Source organism: Colletotrichum costaricense, assembly GCF_030867565.1.
Source record: "Colletotrichum costaricense strain IMI 309622 chromosome Unknown Scaffold_14.1, whole genome shotgun sequence".
NCBI lineage: Eukaryota > Fungi > Ascomycota > Sordariomycetes > Glomerellales > Glomerellaceae > Colletotrichum > Colletotrichum costaricense.
In genome coordinates this window covers 906,077-928,239 of record NW_026848243.1, presented here as the reverse complement: position 1 = coordinate 928,239, position 22,163 = coordinate 906,077, and the positions used below count along the sequence as shown (strand labels likewise).

The 22,163-nt window shown below is 53.1% G+C and overlaps 10 protein-coding genes across 10 annotated transcripts; 6 read left to right on the top strand and 4 right to left on the bottom strand.

The window, feature by feature from the left end:
• Positions 1–281: 281 nt before the first annotated feature.
• On the top strand, positions 282–1,550 carry CCOS01_12205 (cysteine desulfurase; the record flags this gene model as incomplete). The annotated part of the gene is made up of 1 exon (XM_060460354.1): positions 282–1,550. The coding sequence occupies one exon, from the start codon at positions 282–284 to the stop codon at positions 1,548–1,550; it is 1,269 nt and encodes a 422-aa protein (XP_060309297.1).
• Positions 1,551–1,817: 267 nt separating this feature from the next.
• Positions 1,818–3,871, bottom strand: CCOS01_12204 (uncharacterized protein; the record flags this gene model as incomplete). Its single annotated transcript, XM_060460353.1, has 5 exons — positions 1,818–2,142; positions 2,232–2,534; positions 2,594–2,810; positions 2,873–3,567; positions 3,843–3,871. The coding sequence occupies 5 exons, from the start codon at positions 3,869–3,871 to the stop codon at positions 1,818–1,820; spliced, it is 1,569 nt and encodes a 522-aa protein (XP_060309296.1).
• Positions 3,872–4,406: 535 nt separating this feature from the next.
• Positions 4,407–5,429, top strand: CCOS01_12203 (alcohol dehydrogenase; the record flags this gene model as incomplete). The annotated part of the gene is made up of 1 exon (XM_060460352.1): positions 4,407–5,429. One exon carries the CDS (start codon positions 4,407–4,409, stop codon positions 5,427–5,429), a length of 1,023 nt encoding a protein of 340 aa, XP_060309295.1.
• Positions 5,430–9,704: 4,275 nt separating this feature from the next.
• On the top strand, positions 9,705–10,390 carry CCOS01_12202 (uncharacterized protein; the record flags this gene model as incomplete). Its single annotated transcript, XM_060460351.1, has 2 exons — positions 9,705–9,993; positions 10,059–10,390. The coding sequence occupies 2 exons, from the start codon at positions 9,705–9,707 to the stop codon at positions 10,388–10,390; spliced, it is 621 nt and encodes a 206-aa protein (XP_060309294.1).
• A 718-nt stretch (positions 10,391–11,108) lies between these two features.
• On the bottom strand, positions 11,109–11,736 carry CCOS01_12201 (uncharacterized protein; the record flags this gene model as incomplete). The annotated part of the gene is made up of 2 exons (XM_060460350.1): positions 11,109–11,129; positions 11,185–11,736. 2 exons carry the CDS (start codon positions 11,734–11,736, stop codon positions 11,109–11,111), a joined length of 573 nt encoding a protein of 190 aa, XP_060309293.1.
• A 777-nt stretch (positions 11,737–12,513) lies between these two features.
• CCOS01_12200 (1-aminocyclopropane-1-carboxylate deaminase) lies at positions 12,514–13,619 on the top strand (the record flags this gene model as incomplete). Its single annotated transcript, XM_060460349.1, has 2 exons — positions 12,514–12,816; positions 12,894–13,619. 2 exons carry the CDS (start codon positions 12,514–12,516, stop codon positions 13,617–13,619), a joined length of 1,029 nt encoding a protein of 342 aa, XP_060309292.1.
• Positions 13,620–13,775: 156 nt separating this feature from the next.
• On the bottom strand, positions 13,776–16,385 carry CCOS01_12199 (uncharacterized protein; the record flags this gene model as incomplete). The annotated part of the gene is made up of 1 exon (XM_060460348.1): positions 13,776–16,385. The coding sequence occupies one exon, from the start codon at positions 16,383–16,385 to the stop codon at positions 13,776–13,778; it is 2,610 nt and encodes an 869-aa protein (XP_060309291.1).
• Positions 16,386–17,429: 1,044 nt separating this feature from the next.
• On the top strand, positions 17,430–17,780 carry CCOS01_12198 (uncharacterized protein; the record flags this gene model as incomplete). The annotated part of the gene is made up of 1 exon (XM_060460347.1): positions 17,430–17,780. The coding sequence occupies one exon, from the start codon at positions 17,430–17,432 to the stop codon at positions 17,778–17,780; it is 351 nt and encodes a 116-aa protein (XP_060309290.1).
• Positions 17,781–19,237: 1,457 nt separating this feature from the next.
• Positions 19,238–20,267, top strand: CCOS01_12197 (uncharacterized protein; the record flags this gene model as incomplete). Its single annotated transcript, XM_060460346.1, has 2 exons — positions 19,238–19,916; positions 19,984–20,267. 2 exons carry the CDS (start codon positions 19,238–19,240, stop codon positions 20,265–20,267), a joined length of 963 nt encoding a protein of 320 aa, XP_060309289.1.
• Positions 20,268–20,609: 342 nt separating this feature from the next.
• On the bottom strand, positions 20,610–21,182 carry CCOS01_12196 (uncharacterized protein; the record flags this gene model as incomplete). Its single annotated transcript, XM_060460345.1, has 1 exon — positions 20,610–21,182. The coding sequence occupies one exon, from the start codon at positions 21,180–21,182 to the stop codon at positions 20,610–20,612; it is 573 nt and encodes a 190-aa protein (XP_060309288.1).
• Positions 21,183–22,163: the final 981 nt, after the last annotated feature.

The window sequence follows — 22,163 nt, the reverse complement described above, 5'->3', positions numbered from 1 at the left end:
CTCCGAGATCCTAATCATCCGCCAGGTACTAAAGACGGACTTCAACCTCCATGAGCTAGCTTTGCCAATGATACGTCCATAAACTGATACGCGTCAAGTTCTATAGAGTCATATCGGGCCATCGACCAATCGCCGAAAAATAATTCTGGATAATGGTGCCGATATAGGAACATGAGGATACGATAAAAGCTGGCAGAGTCAGGACGGAGAGCCGAGTCTATCGCTGTACCTCAATCTCATCAAACTTATCTCTTCTCCTATACAACCCATTTAGACTCATCATGTCGCCTAGTGCTGTTCAAGAACATGTGGACGATGTCCCAACCTCGATCAAATCATCCCCTCAACCTCCTTCGGAAGCCGACTTCTCCACCTTCCGGTCTCTAGTCCCTCTTCTGGCTGACAAGAGCCTCACTTACCTCAATGCCTCCTACCAACCCCCCTCAAACCTTATAATCCACGGTGCCATCGCCAAGTTCACTTCCGATGCCCTCTACAACCCTCATCCAAAGCCTCAATGGCAGAACGCTGTCGAAAAGACTCGTGCTTTAGTCGGCAGGTACATCAACGCCGACCCAAGCTCCCTAGCCTTCACCCGTGACACGACAGAGGCACTGGGGTGTTTCATCCGAAGCCTCAAATTCGAGCCTGGCGACAACGTCGTCGTCCTGGACACAGAGCACCCAAACCACGTCTACGGGTGGATGGCTCTCCGTAGAGCCGGCCTCGAGGTTCGACAGGTGCCCACCATCTCGACAGCGGAAGAAACCGGGCACGTCACGGCCGCCAACGCCGCAACATTTGCGCCGTATGTCGACGAGCGTACCAGGGCCATCGGTCTCAGCTCCATCATGTTCCACAGCGGCCAGTGGAACGACGTGGCCGACATCTGCGCAACATACAGACCACGCGGCATTCACGTTCTCGCAGACCTCACGCAGCAGGTCGGCTTCGCAGAAGTGGACGTACGAGCTCTGGGGGTTTCTGCGGCGGCCTTCAGTCTGCACAAAGGCTTGAACTGCCCGACGGGCTTCGCGGTTCTCTACGTCAACCCGGAGTTCATCGCTGACACCAACCCCACTCCGCCTATCGTCGGTTATGGGGCCGTCAGCAACGTGCGCGCTGACTTGTTGGTCCCTTCCGAGGAGGTGATATATCACTCTTCCACTCGCCGATACGAGCATCTGAATTTGAGCCTGATCAGTGCCGCGGCTGCAAAGGCGTTTTTGACGTTTTATCTGGATTCCATGGGTCCCGGGCGTGTGCAGGAGCACCTTTACCGCCTGGGTGATGTGTTGAGAGAGGAGTGCCGAAGTCTCGGGGTGAAGATAGTCGGGCCCTCGGCTCGCAAGGATCATGCGCCTCATTTGTACATTCTGGATTTGCATGACCCGAGGTGGATGGATCTCTTGAAGGAGAGTGGTGTGCTTGTTACGCCCTATCGTCTGGGCATCAGAGTTTCTTTTGGTTTCTACAACAACACCTCAGATGTGAAGAAGCTTGCTGGTGTCCTAAAGGCAGGATTAGAGGCGGGCCTTCCCTTGCCCTGAGGGCTCTCAGAGATAGAGGATGTAGTTCATGACTTGCACTAGAATGACGACACTACATACCGTTGAAATATCCATTGTGTCTAGAAGCGCCAACCCCCCTTGTTAACAGTCTTGGAGCTTGACATATAATTAGTGCAGTATCTTGCCCCTCTATTGAAATGCTCAAATTGGGGAGGGCTATCTCTTAAAGTATGGCATGGTGCTGGACTGCTTTACTCTCTACGCAAGTTAAATGGATGGTGGAAAGTTGCAACAGCATCTCACACCTCACACCTCGATTCGTGCCAACCTATCTTTCGCCTGGTGGGCCAATGTCCAGGCAGATGAACATTCGTCCAAAACATGCAACAAGTACTGAGCTTCTTCCGGCGTGCCGAATAACGACAGCGTTCTCACCGCTTGCATGACTCCGTAGATCATCATAAGAGGGCTGTGTCCAAGACCATACTGGCTGCGGTATTTCCGTACAATGTGTGCGATGTCTTCCGCAGATGATAAGGAGTCTTTGCGGGCGTTGTCCTTCAGAGCTGCAATGTCATGAGACACCGCTTGCTCGAAATTTAGCGCAATGCGGACGCTGTGAAAGAGCAAACTGATGGTGGAATTAGTTTTCAGCCCCATCTTGCACGATCAAAGCGATAGAAAAGGGGGGGAGGGGGTGGTCAGTGGAATTGAACTAACTGAAGTGCTGCCACGCTTGGGATGAGCAGGGTGCTTGATGGTTCCCATCTGTTCCATTTCGCACAGTCCGGCAATGCTTCATACCAGCTACACAGCTCAAAGTTGAGGCTGTCGAGACACGACTGGCGACCGATACCCTCCAGGCTGCTCTTGGTGGAGAACAACTTTGAAAGCATCTTCTCGATGATCTTGGAAAGCCGGATCTGCTCCTTGAAACACGGGATGAGGGGATTTACGACATCGAACTCCCCGTCATAATCCGAGAACCCAGCAGAGAGCCAGGGCTTCATCTCTGGAAAGTCTCTGATCGGCAGTCAATACATGGTAAGGTGGAAACTCGTAGATATACATCTTGGACCTACGGGAGCCTGTTGGTGGTTTCGACTTCTGCGTCATCGTAGAAAAGATAGACTGATCGTCCAAGGATCAGGCTAATCAACTTATCAGAAGTGTAGCATCCCCAAAAGATGCGTCTGCGAATCTCCAAATCTTCCTCGGTAGCTAGCGATGCATCGTGGGATACCCAATGTTTCGGGTCCCTCTGAAACCCCATGTCTTGTGCCATGCGGAACGCGATTCCTAGACCCGCCCATATTCAACATCACGTATCAACGAACTGGGCATCATAAGCAAGGACTTACCCGAAAAGCCCCATCCCTTTGAGAGATTTCCTCTTCCAATCTCGTAGAATGCCAGGCAGAGGAAGCCCTGTACAGTAACGATTGAAGGTTTCGTGAAGCCGGAGACGATGAGTATGCTCTCGGCAGCGGAGAAGAACTGCTCGCTCGCATCTCTGTGGCGCTTGTCTGGTGACATGAGTGTACCCAGGGCACAGATAGACAGGAGTAAAGCCGATGACCAATACTTGCCGTGAACCCGGTCACCAAAGTGGTCCCTCAAGAAGGCTTCTCGGTAAATAAACATGAAGTGCGGGTACTGCCATTTGAAGAACTGCATCAATGCGTCATCTACCAGTTCGTCGTATAAGCTGATTCCGAAATGCTCCGCCACATGCTCAAAATTTGAGTCGGGGCCAACAACATAGTTCGCAGAAAGCTCGCGTGAGGGTGAGGCGTTGCCCCGCGCTGGCACCCCGAGATGGGCGCGATAGATACTCGTCGCACCATGGTAGATGAGCGAACCCTCAAGGTCGACCTGGAGGTTCTCGCTGCTGCCTCGAGATGGCTCAGGATTTCTCTCTTCGCTCACGTTCACTACTGAAGCTGGTTCCGGGGCCGAGAGGTGATCCCCAAAGGAGACGGTCTTTAGTAGGCTGTCCCGCTCCGGGCTCGGCGCGGCTTGAAGTTTGCCGATGAACGACTCCAGCCATGCGACTCTGTTCTCTAAGCTGACGACATATTCGTGTGTCGCTGGCCGTCGTTTACGGTCGACCTCTCGATACTCGCAAGTCTGTTGAGCAGTTGCGCAATTCTGGCAGGGCTCCGTGCGTGAGCATTTTAGCTATGAGCGCAGAAGGCCGAGTCAGTGAAGTAACGACTACTCAGGTTGCGAGGGTTCAAGATGCCTTTCGGTATTGGCATCTCTTGCATCTACAGCTAGTGTCAGCAGTCATCTTCACATTGTCTCTCATATAGAGGCTCAGAAACTCACGAGATCTTCTTGGCGGGCTCTGTTGGCATGATGCCCTTATCACGGTCATTTCTTCTTCCGACGATGAGTCCTGGAACTTGGAAGTAAGGCACGGGCGGAGTACTCCGCAGCATAACCTAAACCCGAAGGCTAACGGCGGGAGTAGTGCTCTTGATAGCGCTTAGTCACTACCTTGGGTCGCCAATGGGAGCATGTGTTGCACTGAACCACTTCCCGAACTCCAAAGTAAGGTTCGTGGCATCCAGAACTAAACTAGGGGGCCCCAGCAAAATGGTAAGGGGGGCTAGTTTCGGGGAGCAGTTGTCAACCTTCGTCGCAATACCCCCCCTTTCGCACTCAGCTACCTCTCATTTGCGTCTTCACGATGTCTCGGTATCGGTCTCGCTTTCCATACGATGAAGTCAATTGAAACCGAAGAGGAAATAGAATATAAGAGACCATGGGCGGGACACATGTTCCTCACAAGAGGATGGCCTTCTGCTCCAACTCTCCTCTAAAAGTAATTCTGTTTTCTAGCGACCATCTTTTTACATTCTCTTTGTTCAGTCCCAGCCTGAGCCCGTCATGAAGCGTGTTGAAATCACGGCGCCCGGTGTTGTGTCGTGGGTCGACCACCCGAAGCCCGAAGCTGGCCCTAAGGACGTTCTCCTCAAAATCAAAGCCTGCGGTATCTGCGGCTCAGACAGCCTGTACACCGACCACGGCGGCATCCCGCCCTACCAGGGCTGTACGCCCCTCGGCCACGAACCAGCAGGAGAAGTTGCAGAAATCGGAGCGGGCATTGAGTCACCAGACGTCGAAGTCGGCGACCATGTCGTGGTAGACACAATGGTTTTTCAAGACGGCCTCTTGGGCTCGGGCGGTGCGCAGGGTGCGCTGTGCGAATACGTCGTCATCTACAACTACGAGCCACGGAAGCACCTGAAGAAGATTCCGAAGAGCATACCCTGGCACATTGCGGCACTAAACGAGCCCATGGCGGTCGCCCTGCACGCGGTAAACAGGACGAGCCCGAAACCGGGCTGCAAGGTTGTGGTTTTTGGCGCGGGGCCCATCGGTCTGGGCGCGGTCTTGGGGTATCGCAGAAAGGGGGCGAGCCACATTGTAGTCGTGGACGTGGTCAACGCGAGGCTCGAAAAGGCTCTCAAAGTCGGCGCCGATGCTGTCGTCAACTCAGCTGAAGCTGAAGATCTGGCGGCAAAGTTGGTTGAGTTGCAAGGAGACGGAGCGACGGCACAGAACCGAGGCACTCGTCCTGGTACCGATATCTTTCTGGACGCGGCGGGCGCACCGCCGGTCCCTGCGCAGGTGTGCAAGATGGCGAAGCGAGGCGCCACATTTGGTGTGGTAGGAGTCCACAGAAAGCCAACGGAGTTAAACTTTGCACAGTTGATTTCGACGGAATTGACGATTGTTTTCAGCGTGGGATATCCGACAGAGATTTTCGAGGTCACAGATGATATCGTCGACAACTGGGACAAGTACGCGGAGATCGTCAGTGATCAAATCCCGTTTGACCAGGCGATAGATGCGTTGGAGTTGGCCAAATCAGGCAAAGCGAACAAAGTTGTCGTGATTTTTGACTGATTTCAGAGAGAGATTCATGAGAAACAGACAATTCAGTTTTTAGATCTGAACAGTCAACACAGGTGCTCGGATGGGCTCTCTGGTAGCTCATCTACAATCCGGTCAACCTGAAGAGCCCATGTCGCCAACCTCCACCAACCCCAGACAGTCGAGCAGCCCACAAGCTTCATGGTCGGGCTGAAATTTCTGAGCCAAGCAGTTGAGATAGGTGGGATCTCGACAGTACTGTAAAGTACATTTTACGACTTCAATTTTCTACAAATGAGAAGCGACATATTTGTTCATAGTTGCGATTTGAGAGAGTATTTAGCGTTCCGTCAAATGACATATAAAATCAACCTATCACTGATACCATCATCTTATAGATTTGAATCAGAATACAGGCCAAGAGATATTCACATAAAACTGAGTTGGTTGATGATATTGAGTGAATTTATACAATTGACACTCAACAAACAAGTTGCTACCCCCATGATCTGCCACCGATCTTTGCGACTCAAATTCTGTTGAGCTTGACAATTCAAAGCAAAGGCATCCATGGTGATGAGGCGCGGCTTGAATAATTTGACCATGAATGAGCTACGAGTCAAGAGCCTTAAAGTGCGTGTGTATCCTCTGGGTATCATCCCATCGAGTGCTGGACAATGTCATACTGGTTTGCAGATACGTTTTAGTCATAAGGGGTAGTATAACTCGCGTATTAATCTAAGTTATCATGTATCAAAGCCGTGGTATTTCTAAGTACTATACCTAATTAAAGGTGCTAAATGGATCAGCACTAGAGAAAACTGGAGAGGCAAATCTTGACTTTATCTAGCACTCGATATGACAGTTCATCAGGTTCAGTTCTTGGCCCAATTACTAACTTCTAGTAATTATGGCGGAGGGTCCTGTGGCCTGCATACGTGGGCTTATCTACAGACTACGACAATGACAGCTTGGCTTTTTGCAGTGATAGTGATTCGTTTTAAACGAACTGTAAGCTTAATCCCTATTAGACAACCATTATCTCATCGTTGTTAACCGAGTGTTAATAGTAGCTAAAGCAATAAAACTACTTGCGTGACGCATATTTCTCAACTCCCGTCTGAGCAAACGTCCTACTAAGGCAAAAGTTTTACCACTTCCAAGCGGCGAAAGAGAGAAGTCTCTCAAGAGTCACTTTGACTAATATGCCATGGGTTGTAAGATCACCATGAAGAAGCGCGGGTGTCAAGGTTTCCTCAGAAGTACCTGTAGTCATTTCCTCTGTGAAGCTTGTAGACATCAAGAAAGATCTCCTTCCTAACGACATTCTGCTTATAGGATTACGATGGGCAAACGTCAGCAATCACTGCACACCGTCTTCTCCAGGAATGGAATCGTGTTCTAGCATTAATGAAAAGCAGCGCGTACACGATTCCGCAACTTCCAGTCTATTAAAAATTTTAATCCGCTTGTCTTCGATGGTAAAACTTGATACTTCCTTCAAGTGATGTATCCATTCCACATTGATGAAACAGACTTTTTTATATCTCAGAAACTCAAATGATCCAGGTCGTACCGAGAAATCTCGTGACATGGTAACTCGGCTTTTGTGATGGCATGCTTGACTGGAGCGACAACAAGTAACTTCAATGTATCCTATCCAGCCCGCATTGAGTCAGGCGATGTTGCTGTTTCTGCTCTATCGGTTTTCCCAGGTTACCTACTCGATGAACACAGTATCCGGGACATCATGAGGAAGCAGACACTGCTAGATGTAGTTTCCAATTTTCTCACTACTTAAACTTATGTCTTGCAAACTGTACTAAGCCTCTACCTCGTACGCGTATGATGATCACGAGATGACGACCAATCTTCTTAACCTTGATGAGCTGGGACTTCCCTGTATTGGTAGACGATGCGCAGATCTCGACGCAGACCTTTCAAGCAATCGGGCTCAATCAAGCCGGCTAAACGGTCAAGAGAACAACTCCATGACCAGCCCAACCAGACGAATATAGATCGTGAAGTTGCGGTCTGGCTTCCGGACAGGTACAAGTCGGATGTCCCCACTCTGAGTCTATTCCTGTCATACCAAATTGAGGCTTTTACGCAATTCTGATTGTTGTATCCAACTTGATTCGCTTTCTTCTCCTTCGCCCGTCTTTTCCAGCGAGGCGAAGCTTCAGTGATGTCTTGGCATATTGCGTGGACCCCATGGAGAGATCAGCAAACAGACGACAATTGTCCGGACAAAGTAGCTCACGGTAGTTTCTTTCGCTGCGATTAAACTTCTAGAAGCCCAAAAGTTCGTTCGATCATAATCAGAGTTTGAAGCTTTTTTGACCTCAAATTTCCATTGGACCTTGTGTCGAATTTTGTTTGTCGGTTGAAATTTCTTTTGACAGAGTGCCAAGATGCAAGCGCATCGTGAGGCCCTAAATTTAGCATCACAGTCCCCGCACCTCCTCTCAGCTAGCCTAGACATGGAGACACCGCGAAGTTTTGGAGCCTTTTTGGGAAAACGTAGAGCTACCCCGCTTCGAAGCTGCTTCGACTGTCTCTCTGCGAATAGAATTACCCATGAAGCTGCAAGAAAAGCTGGGGATAGCGTCAAGAGTTGCGTGGATTTGACGAAGGCTGGCGGAGACTAACATCCAGTGAACAACCAGCATCCCAAGATAAAAGCCTCTGTTAGTGGTCAAATTTCTGCGCCGATGCTGATCCCAGTGGCAGGACGCGGTGTCGATCATCCGCAGCCCAGCGTCATTTTGGGGCACTGAGTGGTAAGCTGATGTATCTGGCAGGGAACACCCCCTTCAAGCTCTGAGAACATGACTGGACGAACCGTAAACAACAAAGTACTGGACTGACTATGTACAAGGCTCTCCCTCTCCGGCACTATGCGCCAAGTAGAGATGTGAAACAGGACAGCTCATCTTCGGATCTTTTTCTTGGGATCCTTGGGTAGCGTTAGGTCGGTGATCCAGTCGGAAAGAAACCCTTACGGAACGCCTGTCGGAATGCGTGTTTTCTATGGTTGCACGAGTCTGGGAGGCGGGCTGGTGCGTGTCGCCGTGGCTCTGCTGTGCTTGGCGGGGATGTGCCGGCGGCGAGTTTTCTGATCTTAAATTTTTACATACGGTTTGTAGCGACTACTTTACCTCTCTGCAAGTAACCAAAGTACATTAAATTGGCAGATAATCAAAATAACGAAGATTTAGTCGACGGGGCAATGGGTCTTGGCAAGATCCACGGCTGCCAGCTTCTGGAAGAGGCGAGATGTCCAAGTTCAGTGATGGATCTTGCTTCGCATGCCTCATATCGAGAAGGCTAAGCATACGCGTAGACAGCCATGTTCTTCACCTTGGCAAATGGTACTCTATGTGCTAACGAGAGGCACAAAAGTAACGCAACTGTCTTGCACCCGTGATACGCATTTACCTCTGGCATTTTGTTGGTTGGTTATTATAGCGCCACTTCAGGTGTTTGGGGCTGCTCGCCCGGCTGTCGGCCGGCATTGACCTTGCCTAAGCGGTCATGTCCGTAATTATTATGCTGTCAGTTGTAGCACGCGACACTTATCCGTCTTAGAGTCGGCAAATTGTGACTGTTCACCTGCTCACAAGGGGCCCTAGTCGTATCATATTAAGCTTTCCTGGGGATTCGGGGACGGCGGACGTAGAACAAACATGATATAGGGCTCTAATGGAGCAATCTGACAACCAACAAGCACCGAAAGGCCCCCAAGCAACACTTGCCGAGAGCTCGACTTTAGGTAATTAGCGCGTGTTCAATTTAGACTTGTTCAGTGGGCTTTAGCAAATCGGTCACACAACGAGAAACTACCGTCGAATAACGCCCGGGATGTTGAGTCGTCAATTGAGGCTGGGGCAGCTAGGGGGCTTCTTGGCTTCCCTCATCGAAATCCACTTTCGAATAGCGACAAACTGAGTGGAAGCTGCGGAGATGGAGAACTGCCAGCGCCAAGGGACCAACCAAGACCCAAGCCTCTGAGTGACGATGCGCGGTCGCTGCCCGAGACACGGTCATGCTTTTCGTACGTGGTCTGTCTGTCTATTCCGCCGTTGATCGACTCTGAGTTGTTGATCCATGGATCCTCGCCCCTGGGAGGAGAGTCGTTCGCCGAAACATGAGTATATATCCGGCATCATCCCGCTCTACATCCTGGATTCAAATCAGCATTCCGACACCATCAACAATCACAACATCAACTCATTGTGACATATTTCAACCAGTTTCAGCCTGAAATCGACTTTAGTCCCCCAGGAAATAATTACAACAGCCATAATGCACTTCAACCGCGTCGCCTTGTCCCTTGCTGCCGTCGCCTTCGTCCAGGCCGACCTCCAGCTCGACAACGATGACATTCCCACCCAGTGCCAGGCGGTCTGCCGTCCCATCTACGACCTCGGCCAAGCCTGCGAGGTGAATGACGACCTGGTCAGAGATGACCTGACCGAGGACCGTCTTGAGGCCCAGTGCGTCTGCACAAACAACAGCATCAACGTCTCCCAGTATGCCGCACTCTGCGCAAGCTGCATGGACCAGAACGTCCGTGACCGAGATGACCTAGATGGTAAGCAGATGAACCACAACACATCATCATTCAATCTCGTTTTATACTGACACACATCGACCTAGATATCAACGACATCCTGAGAACCTGCGGGTTCGCCAGCACCTCCTACGCCTCGACCGCATCCTACGCGTCTACAACCCCGTCCGTCTCAGCGGCCCGCCCCACTGCCTCGGCCCAACTCACCACAACCATCACCCCCGGCGCTGTCGGCGGCGGATCCTCTTCCCCGACTCAGACCTCCGCATCCGGGTCCGGCAGCAACAGCGGCGGCAGCAGTACCACCCCGACCACGGCGGGCGGTCAGACTTCCCAGACCCCCAATGCTGCGGGTGTTGTGTCGCCTCAAGGTCTCGGCCTGATTGGTGCCGTTGCCGTTGGCGCTCTCTTCTTGTAAATTTGGGGATGGGGGGTTCTTGACGAATAATCTGGCTTTTTACGAACATAACATCCAACAGGGTATGAAATCTGTGTTTGTGGATTTGGATTGCATATTTTAGGCGCTATGGAACATATACCTTAGCATTTACTGTCGTTTCAATTATCTCCTTTCGAGGAGTCTGGTTCCTCTCAAGGGATATAATCTCTAAGGCTTATCAGATAGCATTGTCGATCCCTACAATCTTTTGAGCACGCCAGCTGCATAATTAACTTTGTTTCGGATCGCATATGTGAAAACTCTCAGGCCCGCTGCCGTGATGTTCATCGGTTTTTGCTCGACTTGAGATCCGCTTTGACTCGGCATGGTGTAGAGATCGATTCACAAAAGGGCTGAATGCTAGCGAAGTGGACGCAGTAATCATTTCTGATTCCCTCATTCTTACATCTAAGAATAAGATACTTCGCACAGATTGGGACATTCCCGGTGAATTTATATCCTGATCAGCTATTACCCGCAATCCCCGTAGCATGATGCGGTGTATGTCGATCAGATTACGGGTTGAATTGAGCTGCCGTGTCGGAAAGATTTGATGTTGGTAAGATCCGTCTGCATTTGCCCCTATCGTGCATTATCCATTTGAATACGGTACCTCGAATTTCGCCTTGATGGTGCTGATGTTGCCAAGCGTCGAATTTCAGTGCAGAACTGATCGATAATCCTACGCCCAAAGAGCTTATATCTCCCCCTCATTCGTCTGAAATTATCAGCTACGGGTTAATCCTGATCGTCTACCGACTATCTGAACTTACATCTGGAGCATCCTCAATTTCGGGCAGCATCTTCTCGCTGCCAATGCAGAGCCAAGAATCGAACGGGCCACGGTAATTAACAGCTAACGGTTCGTAAACCAGATTGTCCAACAAGCAAAGGTCTTTCGATCTAGGGCCTGCTTTGACGTAGACGGCATACTTGCACTCTTTGCCGTTCGAGAGAGGCTGCTGACACCTATCCTGGCACTCGTAGACACCTTTGAGAATTTCGGCCTGGTTGTTCAGCGTGCGCTTTTCGATCTCGATCCTGTCGACGTAGCTATCGTACCAGCATCGTGCCTGGCCTCGGGCCCTCGGGATGCGGTTGAATCGAGCAAATACTGTCGGTTCCGGGGCGTATGTTGTACATGAGAGGGTTACGTTGGGCTTTACACCAGGAATCTCGGTGGGCGTTACTGTTGCGCACCAGGTCGTGGTGGGAAACACCTTCTGGGTAGGATTGGGCCCGAGGGGTGTGTAAGGGAGCGGATCAACGGGAATTTGGGCCACGCAGGCGAGAGGCAGGAGCCAGTAGATAATTGCCCACTTCATTGTTGCTGTTGTGTATCCGGTAATTTGTAACTGGGCTCTTTGTCGGGGTTGTGTTTTTTGCGGAGGAGGTATCACGCGTGCGTAGGGGAACGAAGATGTCGAAGGTAAGATGGGAAGGGTGCCTGGCATCAAGCAGTAGAGTGGGCTGCTTCTCAACTTACCTGTGCAATACCTCGATGGCCGAAATAAAGTCTAACTTGACGTCCTGCGGCCAGTAAGGCTGGGAAAGATTGCGGGAGACGAGCAGTTTATCGATATTGAGCGCGCCGAACTAAGAACGGTCGCTGAATGGCCTGCACTTTGTCTAAATTCCCAGTCTCTAGGGAAGACGATGGTGTCGTAACTTCCAGCCATAGTGATAGACCATAGGTGGATTTGTATCCTTCTGCTTGGATAACAATTAGATAACAAGTGTGTGCTCTCACAAGACAGTATTCAAGGCTATGTGTTTAAGGTTTGACGTTTCGAGCGCTACTTGGTCCGGTGCGTGGGTATCTGCTTGACATCATATGAACGTGGATTGGATACATCGACGTACCAGAGTATCTAATCGTGAACAGAAGTTCAAAACCACCAGCGCTGACAAATTACATCCCAAATCGCACGTCATAGGCTTACATGGAATTAGCTGGAGCGGGGTCACTCATCTCACCTTAGATGGCCCCTCTTCCAAAGTCTCAAGTTGAGGCCACAACTCTCGCGCCTCAAACCAAAAGACCAGGAGTTTGGGATATTTCCGAACCATATCCTTTGAATGAAGCTAGAGATCAAGTAAACATGGTCAATCTTCCACATCCATTCAGCGAGATCCCTCGTCTCCAGTTGACCTATGACCGGCCGGTAGACATTGAACAGCTGCACCGACTACCTGAGCAGGAGGGGACCAAGGACGGGGCCATCTATATCGCCCGTGATGACTGTAATTCTGGTCTGGCGTTCGGAGGCAACAAGGTGCGAAAGTTAGAATACGTCTTGGCGGACGCTATCGATCAAGGTGCGGATACAATAGTCACGACGGGCGGGACCCAGTCGAACCACATGCGCCAGACCGCTGCGGCTGCGGCAAAGCTAGGTTTGAAAGTGAGTCTATGCCTCTCGCATAGAGGTCGTAATTACCCGTCTTCAGATGGCGCAGGTCTCCTCTGACAGATAGATAGGTCGCTCTATTCCCCGTTACTGCCGTTTCGTCAGAGGACCCGGAGTACAAGTACGCAGGAAACATCCAGCTCAACTCCATTCTCGGTGCCGAGACCTTCCCGCCAAACACGAGCAAAGAAGACGCCGTCACCGCCCTTGAGAGTCGCGGGCAGAAGCCATACGTGATCCCAGCGGGCGCAAGCACACACCCCCTCGGCGGCCTAGGCTACGCAAGATGGGCCTTTGAGCTTCTCGAGTGGGAAGACAAATATGGCACAAATATCAGGAACATAGTAGTCGCGGTCGGCTCCGGATCGACCCTGGGCGGCCTTGTCGCCGGCTTCAAGCTCGCGCAGCAGGTCGGCCGTGACGGTGCGCGGAAGCGACTAGTCGGATACTCGATCCTGAGGAAGGCCGAGGACGACGTCGCACAGATGGTGCTGGATATTGCGAGGACCACAGCGGAGAAGGTTGGGCTGGATCCCAAGTTGATCACGAGAAACGACTTTGAGATCGATTACGAGTACCTTGGAGGCTCGTACGGCCACCTTGATGAGCGAACGGCGGAGGGCATCAAGACATTGGCTCGGACGGAGGGGATCCTGACGGATCCGGTTTATACTGGCAAGGCATTTACTGGTCTGCTGCATACTGCCAAGGCGGGAGGGTTTAATGGAAAGGCGACGCTGTTTTTGCATACTGGCGGACAGGCAGCTCTGAGTGCGTACCCGAAGCTGACGCAGTAATATCCCGTGCTCCTATGCTGGTGTTAGAACATCAAAGAGTGCAAGTGAGGCTAGAGTTGATGGATCTTTTGGAAAGACTTTTCAATATTCTAAGTGGTATCTTTAGACAAAGGAAAAAACATGCATGTACATCCTCGCTCATTCAAGGCATTTAACTCACTCAACCTCTCTCCATCTCTTCTCCAACGTCCCAATAACATGCGTCCGCGATCCCGACCCATACTCCGCCATGATCAAGTTGGCCTGCTTGCTGTACGAGGCCCCCTGAGCCTCAAAGTGGTTCGAGAAACCGAATCCAACGCCGGGCACACTATACACCCCCTGACTCGGCATCACAACCTCCTTCGCCTGTCCCATAGCCCGGCTCGTCGAGCTTGCAACATTCAACACGCGCTGCTGCCCCAACGCCATCTGCGCCTCCATAATCATCTGCCGGATCGTAGGGACCGTCTCGACATAGACGGCCCGACGGGCTTTAGACACCCGGAGCAGTTCCGATGGGTCGTTACGGGCACAAGCCTGGGCGTAGAGGTTGCGCATGCGCGGGCTGTACATCTCGCACATGAGGCTCGCGGCCACGGTGACGCCCTTGAGCGGCATGGTCGCCGCTAGTGTGGTGCCGCGGATGGACTCGTGGTAGCACGACGGGCAAATCGTGCAGTCCTGCCAACCGTACCACCGCCTGTCGCGGAAGTCCTCGTCGCGCGGGCAGAGAGGCAGGCTGGCAAACTCGAGTGCGTACGACTCGAGCGGCTGGGTGTCGGCCGTGAAGTGGCACTCTAGAAGCTTCGTCATGTAAGGCGCGAAGCGCGGGTTCGCGGGGTTGAAGCAGCATAGAAGCGTCGTGCCGGATGACACGCCGCACTTTGGCACGAGAGAAGAGCTTAGGCCGAGGGGTTCGGCGACGTTGGCCACGCAGGCGGCGCAGATGCCGAACTCGGCTGGGTGGGAGGGGAACGTGTACCACGTCCCGTCTGTGATGCCCTGCGGGCTGCAAAACTCCTCATTGCAGGCGGCGTCGAGGGCTTTCCAGAAGATGGAGTACTGCTTGGCCTCGGTGGCGCAGGACATTGCGATGCCAATGTTGAAGTGGCCCAGCGCGCAGTAGACGAGACTGCCGTATCGTGAGGCGAGGTTCGTGCCGGCGTCGCACCATTTTCCTTCCTCGCCGGTGCCGGCTACGAAGTCGCAGTAGCAAGCTGCGCAGACGAGGACGCCGTCGTGGCCCGCGGCCGTGGGCGTGAACCACTTGCGGGAGGTGACGGTAACCTTTTGGCGTTTGGCACAAGGGGGGAGGTTCATCCTAGCGAGGGCTTCCTTGGTGAAGCCGAGCCAGTCGTCCTTGACGGCCGCCTCTTTGTAAATGTTCTGGATGTAACGGGTGGAGAGGTCGCAGGACCAGACGTCGTTGGTGGCTTGTCCCGTGGCCTGCTCAAAATTGGCCGCGAAGCGGTACGGCTGGATATGGTCCTCGAAGCAGGCCTGGCAGACAACCATGTTTGGTACGGCATTGTTCTTCGGACGATACCATTTGGCGCCTTCGCTTCCCTTGGCTCCATCGGCGCCCCTACAATCCGGAACAGCGCTCCTGTGGAGGAGGAAGGTGACGAGGTCCTCGATGCGTCCCGTGGCGAGGGTGTTGCGGAGAAGATGGTCCCTGACGCGGGGCTTGCTGAAGCGGCAGACCCGCGGCTTGTTATCATCGCAGATCTTGCCACGGAAGTCGTGCTCGAACCGGGTGCCAACGAGGTGGTCCTCGTAGCACTTTGAGCAGATGGAGAAGTCGGGCGCGGTAGGGTGCGTGTACCACGTCGTGCAAAAGGTGACGGGGCTGTCGATGCAGGCGACGACGCCGCGTCCTCGCTTTCTGCTGGGCGGGCTGGCTCTTCGAGAGTTGGCGCGCGGTCTCGTGGGCGACATTGTGAGTTCCTTCTTTGGCTGCTGCTTTTGCGCTGGAGGCGGTCCTCGAGGGGTGAGATCCAACGGCGTCACGGGCTCAGGGGTCGGGTTCGTGGAGGGAGGCGTGAAGCATGATGTGGTGGTGCTGGCGGTGAAGTCTGGCGTGGCGAGCTCGTCGCGGGGGGTCGACGGGGCGGAGTAGATAGTAGACAGCATTGGCGAGGGCGCGAAGCGCAGGTTCTGGAGCGTCTCTTCGAGGTTGTCAAAGTCGATCACACCAGGCCGCGGTTCAGGTGCCCCAGTCCTCTTCGCATTTTCGGGTGGTGTCAGGACTCCATTGGCCGCACTAGCCGGGATACGAGCTGCGGCCGCCTTGATTTGTGCTGATGATAGTTGTTGCTGTTGTTGCTGCCCTGCGCCCGCTGGGAAGTAACCGGTGGGCTCCCTCTGTGGCGGTGTCGGCGGAGGTGGAGGAAAGCTGGTGAGGGCGCCGGGTCCCGGGCTGCGGAGGTCGGCGACACGGCCGAGGCCGGATAAGGGAGCTTTCGGGGGAGCCGAAGGGCCGTTGGCGCCGGCTTTTGGTACTGGACTTGCGGGTGGCGGAACGTTGAAGCTGGTGTAAGAGGGAGGGCTTGGGTTTCCCGTCCACTGCTGCACCGGTGGCTGAAGCTTGTGAGAAGAAACAGGGCGAACGGGCTTCGGTGCAGCGATAGGAGTTGTCTGCCTCGCGGACTTGGAAGCCGGAGCTGGCGCCGGAGCCGGAGCCGGCGCTTTAGTTCCCTTGCTCTTGGAGGCCGAGCTGGATACCTTCTCAGTCTGGGGCCGCGAGCCCCGGGCCGGCTGCGGCGGGGCCTGTCGATGGGTCATACTGTAGTCCACGGGCCGAAATGATAATCAAAATGAAATCCCCACTGCAGCTGAAAGAACAGAAAAAAAACTTGACGATGGCTTCACGCTTCTTTTGGTCTGGTTCGGGAGCGGGATGGGACGGTAAGGACAGGCCTTTTGAGAAAATTTCCCAATGAAAACAGCAAGAACGCAGCGAATATAAGAGCAGACAAGGAAAGGTCTTGCGGGAGTCATGCAACAGTGGCCACTCGCTCTGGGACGACGTGCATGTTTAAAGGAAGCTTCCAAAGGGAGGAAGACTTGATTGGCATCAACACTTCATCTCAAGAGAGCGGCGTCGAGTTGGTGCCCGATGAACGGAATGCCGGGATGTTCGTGGAGATGATCCACACCACCTCATGCCCGACTTGCAGCGATCGCCCTGGGACTGGGGGCTGGAGACCTCGGAGAGGACACCAAGAGAGCAGAGGGCTTCCTTGACAGTTTCTCGTCATGTTCACTAGTAGACCCGTTCCGACCTCGTCTTCATTTCCCAATGGCAACGGGAACCTGTTTACTGTTAGTGTTACGGAGACTCGAACAGCCGAGGACAAACACAAGGCTTTCAGCTCTCAGGCGTCAGTGGCAGAGCGGTTCAGCCATAATTAGAGGAAGAAGAATTCTAGGCTGCATTCCAGGGCTTCCAAAGCTCGGAGATTTTTTTCTTCTGGCAATGGCCTTCTTTCGCAAGGAAAAAAGACGACAAGGGCTTGGACAGGGAGGGGCTTGGGCCATGGAATGCTGTGAAAGCAGGTTGCTTTGGGCCGTGGGAGTTTGATTATCGGGCGTCAAGAGTTGAGTGTTGTTGTTATTCTCAAAGTTAGCGAGGCTGGAAAGCAGGCTTTTGTCGCTCGTTTCCCCCAGCTCGTTCGTTTCCCTTGCCCTTTCAGTATTCCCATGGAATATTTTCGAGGTTGGGCTCCTCGCAGGGACACCGTTGGGATGAAAAACTTGAGATGAACGGTCCCTTCATGAATCGCAAACTCTGCTAGTTTGAACACTTCCTCCGCACATACCACTGCCATGACTCTGTTCAAGTTCCCTTCTTCCAAATGCTTCCAACGGTTCCCTTTCCTCTCTGCGCTTTACCTCTGCTCCTTGCTCACCTTACCCTGCCGCAGCTTGGATCAAGTGACCACGGCAACGAATATGAGTGAAGCACTGAGGCTCTTTGCTCTTTCCAAAATGAGGGGTTCGAGATTTTGCGCCACTCAACACTTCAACTGTAGCACAGTCCGTTGCCGTCGCGGGAAAGCGGAAGCGATCGAGGCCAGGCAAAGCGCAACGAAAAGCACGCCAAAGCGAACAGATGTCCGGCGCGGGCTCATGCACGGCGGACCGTCATCTTGGGAAGCAGGGCTAGAACTCACATGAATCCGTACCGTCTGTTAGAAGAGTGGAGGGGGGCCAAAGGATCATTTTAAATCACTAAGGTATGGGAGGGATGAGGGGTTGACTCGGGCGCAAAGGTACAAAACTCGCGGCGCCAGCGCGACAAAGTCAGACTCCCACACTTCCTTCGCGTCCACCACAAGGTGCTTTCTTTAGCACCCGGTGGCTGGCACGGCTGGCTCGCACTTTGGAGTTCGCACATGTTTTCGTCTTGTTATCTGTGTGCCTTTCTGGTCTGGATGCGCTAGGACCGTTTCTTTTCGATGAGGGTAGGGGGTAAGCCAATTGCTTGGGGGAGCTAACTTGTCGAGGAAAACAGCCCGCCGAGCGTTGTCTTGATCGGTGGTTTTGGGAATGGTGAGTCGGGTCGACCGTCACAGTTGCATTGCATTCCTCGGGTGAGGCAGGCGAACATCCCGAAAGTATGGGCACGGCGCCGTTTGCTCGCATTGCAGTCGGACAGGCCGATCTCTGGATATCATCTCTCACTTGATCTTTTACTTCTTTCACTTCGGTGCTTCAACTTGTCCAACACAACTGATTTCTCATACTGGTCAAGAACCACGAACCAACACCTTCATGATCCTTGCCCCTAAAACCACGGTTCCATGGTGTAGATTGCTTGGACGTGCCAAAGCGGCCTAGTCCGTCACATCATGCCCCAGGCCCGGGAAATTATCACAACAGGGGCACCACCACTTCCGGACTCTGTTATATAGGTCCTTTTATTGATGGAGAAAGCCCAGCAACAGGGGGCCAGGAGGAGAGTTTCCTGAACGGATCATGGATTCGCGGGTAACGGTTGACTCTGTTTGCCCACTTTTCGTTTCTGTCTTACCTTTCATTCTTCCTGTTTCCCCTTCCTTCACTCATTCTCATTCATTACGTTTCGCTTCAATTTCATTCATTCAATTGAAGGCGAAACGATCTCACAAAGCGGTTCACTCTTTTCCCGCTCGACATTGTGACGGGGCTGGGGTTTAGGAATACGGGCAGAGAGAGAAAACCGGACCCCCAAATTCAAATTCACGGCAGCGCGGCGCATTGCGCTTCCCAGGGCGCGCCCACTTTCGCTCGTTTGAAACAAGGTCGCATTTGTTCGAGATACATTCGTTTCTTTTATATCAAGGGTCCAGCCACGGCAAGGCTACGAAACTCTGTCCTCGTCCCGGGAAGGCCGAGATAATGGTGCGGGATCTCGCCGTATAACCCAACCTACACGCAACGCCAGCAGCCTTGTCGCCAAAAGAAAGCAACTCTGGCAATTATTGTCTGCAAAGCCTGGCATCGGCAATTGCAATTGCCAACTTTTTGCTTCGGGATCGAATAGGGATTGAGCAATACTAGAGGGAAATTCAATTGTAGGAATCCAACTAGAGGAATCGGAAACGACCAGATCAACGTAAGGAGGCAAGAGGACAGGAATCATCGGTAACAAGATGATGAACGACCGCCCTCCCCCGCCGGACGAACCGGACCCGATCGTCCCCCGCGACCTCAAAGCAAAACGCACCGTGCCGTCACCCCGCAAAGCGGCCACCATCCGGAGCGCAAAGGGATCCATCTTTGGCAAAGCATCGATACCCAGCGTCTACTGGGCCGGCGACGACCCGACGCCCATGAACAATGAAGAATTCACGTTCTACCGCGAGGACACGCCGCCGCTACCTGATGGCACCGGCGGTGACAAGGCTGCTCGGACGCGGGGGTATCGGCAGAGCGTGTTCGATCACGACGAGGAGGATAGCGATCGCAAGAGGAAGCGCAAGTGCTGCGGTATGACGATGTGGGTGTTTTGGTTGCTCGTTGCTCTGATTGTTGCGGTTGTTCTCGGAGTTGGTATTGGTGTTGGTGTCGGCATTGGCGCGAATCAAAAGTCGGACCAGAACGCCGCGACGACGAGGTATGTGCTTCATCTTCTCTTGAACTTTGACATGCGCGTGGACCTGTCGATTAACAAAGCTCTCCTCAAGCTCAACTTCAACGCCCACGCCAACTACTGGTGCAAGCTCGGCATCAACAACAATGATCGTGCCCACAATGTCCAGCTCCTCCATGCCACGGAGCGGCAGCGACGCAACTGCGACCGAGACAGCATCAACATCGATTCCAACCTCGGTGACCAGCACCTCCACATCAACGCCATCTCCAACAGCAACTTCGAGCGGCAATGCAATCTGCCCAGACGCGGACAACACGGTCTACAACGTCATCGGCTCCGACAAGCGCTTCCTCCGGGTCTGCGGGGTCGACTACAGCGGCGACGACGGCGCCATCGACATGTCCAACACGCAGGCGAGCACCATGGGCGACTGCATGGAGATCTGCGCAAAGTCGGCCCAGTGTACCGGCGTATCGTGGGGCAACGTGATGATCAACGGCGCCGCAGAGCTGCGGTGCTGGCTGAAGCGGGACTTGAAAAAGTCGCATGCAGCGGTAGAGAATTGGAATTTTGCCGTCCTGTTATGATGAGGGAGAATTTTTGTAGATATTTTGGAGACAAAACTAATGATAATGTCAAGTATGCGAAAAGACATATGGGAGGAAACAATAAGATACCAGATGGAAGCGGGCGTATACGGAGTCATTATGGACAGCTTCAACGAGGGGAATTAAAGTATCGAGTATGTTTCTCCTTCATGTTTGATGCCATCTGAAAAGGACGTGAAATACCCAGCAATGCTATAATTCTCATTACATCCTCCTCAATCAAGGTATCAACTAGTGTCAGTAAGCTTTCGTTCCTCGTCTTCATGACCATTCCCCACGTTCCTTCTTCTTCAGGTGAAGGCACACGCATCAAGTCAACTCTCACTGAATAGCAGCAACGACGAATCCAGCCATGGCCGCCGCCGCAACAACAGCCCCGGTCTCCCTAGGCTTAGCAGCAGCGTTGTGCGACCCCCCGATACCCCCGGACCCGCCGCCGTTAACCGGCCCCGCGCTGGTAATCTGCGCCACAACGGAGCTACACTGATTCGTACCCGTAGGCAAAACGTCCACGATGCCAGGAACGTCGCTGCAAGCCTGCCACAGCGCACGGAAGTCGGTGATGTGCTTGTCTCTCCACGACGTGTACGACGACGCGTAGGTTGAGTACGCGGAGCCGATGGATCCCGTGATAGTCGGGTCGGAGCAGGCGTCCGTGATGGTCACTGAGAGCGCAAGGTAGGCGGCCACGTCGGCGGGCGGGGTGGGCACGTTGTCGGTGATTTTGGGGAGGAGGGAAGTTGCGACGGATGTGCAGGCGTTGAGGTCGCGGCGTTCCTTGATGGCTGCGTTGGCGGCTGCTATGGCTTCGCTGGCGCGGTTTGGTACGTCTATGGCTTGAAGGGCGTTTGCAGTTGCGCAGAGGGCTGCGACAAGGTAGGTAGAGGGACGCATTGTGAGAGTTTGGATGGGTGTATATGAGTGTGTGCTAGTGCGAATGAAGCCCCGTCTTGCAAGTACTGGGTGATGGATGGGTTGATATGGCTGCGGGCAAGGTCTCTGGGCTGTGAGCACGGTCGAGGGAGGCAATGGTGACTAGAGTGGTGACGGTGATCTATATGGTAAATGCGCGTTCTGATGTCGTCCGGTCCTTAACCTCCTGCTTGGGTAAGGAGTGACGGTCATCTTATATCAAATTCGCCGATACACTCGTGCCTCGGATTGTGTATGCGAGCTTGGCGGGAGGCTGACGGCCCACCCCTTAGCTTCACGAAGTGATGTATAAGGTTCAATACACCTCGAGGGGGTCAACTGATCGTCGTGATCTCTGCTGCATGGGATACAGGGAATGATGCATGCTCGTCAGAACTCAGGACAAGCCGCAGCAAAAAATCTTGACTTTTGTCTACTTTGGTATGACAGAAGACTCAGTCGCTCCTCTGCCTGGCATGACAGCCTCGGCCCGCCTTCTCATAGGCTCGTATCGGAAGAACCTGTAAAACGCACCCCTACGCTCAGCCACCGCTACGCCGAACGCGTTTAGACGAGCTTGACGGAGGCGGGACATCAGCGTCAAAGCCAAAGTGTCAGGAATGGGTGGCACTCTCATTGGCATGCGTGTTAAGGCCGGGGAATGAGACATGTCGCGCTCTAGCGCTGTGGCGCTGGGCAAATGTCGGTGCCTACACCCAGATCTTCCTCCCGTTCAGCCCTGATACCATAGTTTGGAGATATCTCGACGCTTTCATATCCACCGGCGGCCTGTTGTGGCTTCTTATGTCTTAAGGGACATCAGCCTTGCCGGCTGACGGTTTCTCCTTTTGCGCCTCTTGGTAGTCGAAAGTGTCAAACGCTTCGACGATCAGTGACATCGCCGGAAGGGGAAACGATGGGAACGTGCTGACCAACCCTGAGAGCGAACTCACGATGAACACC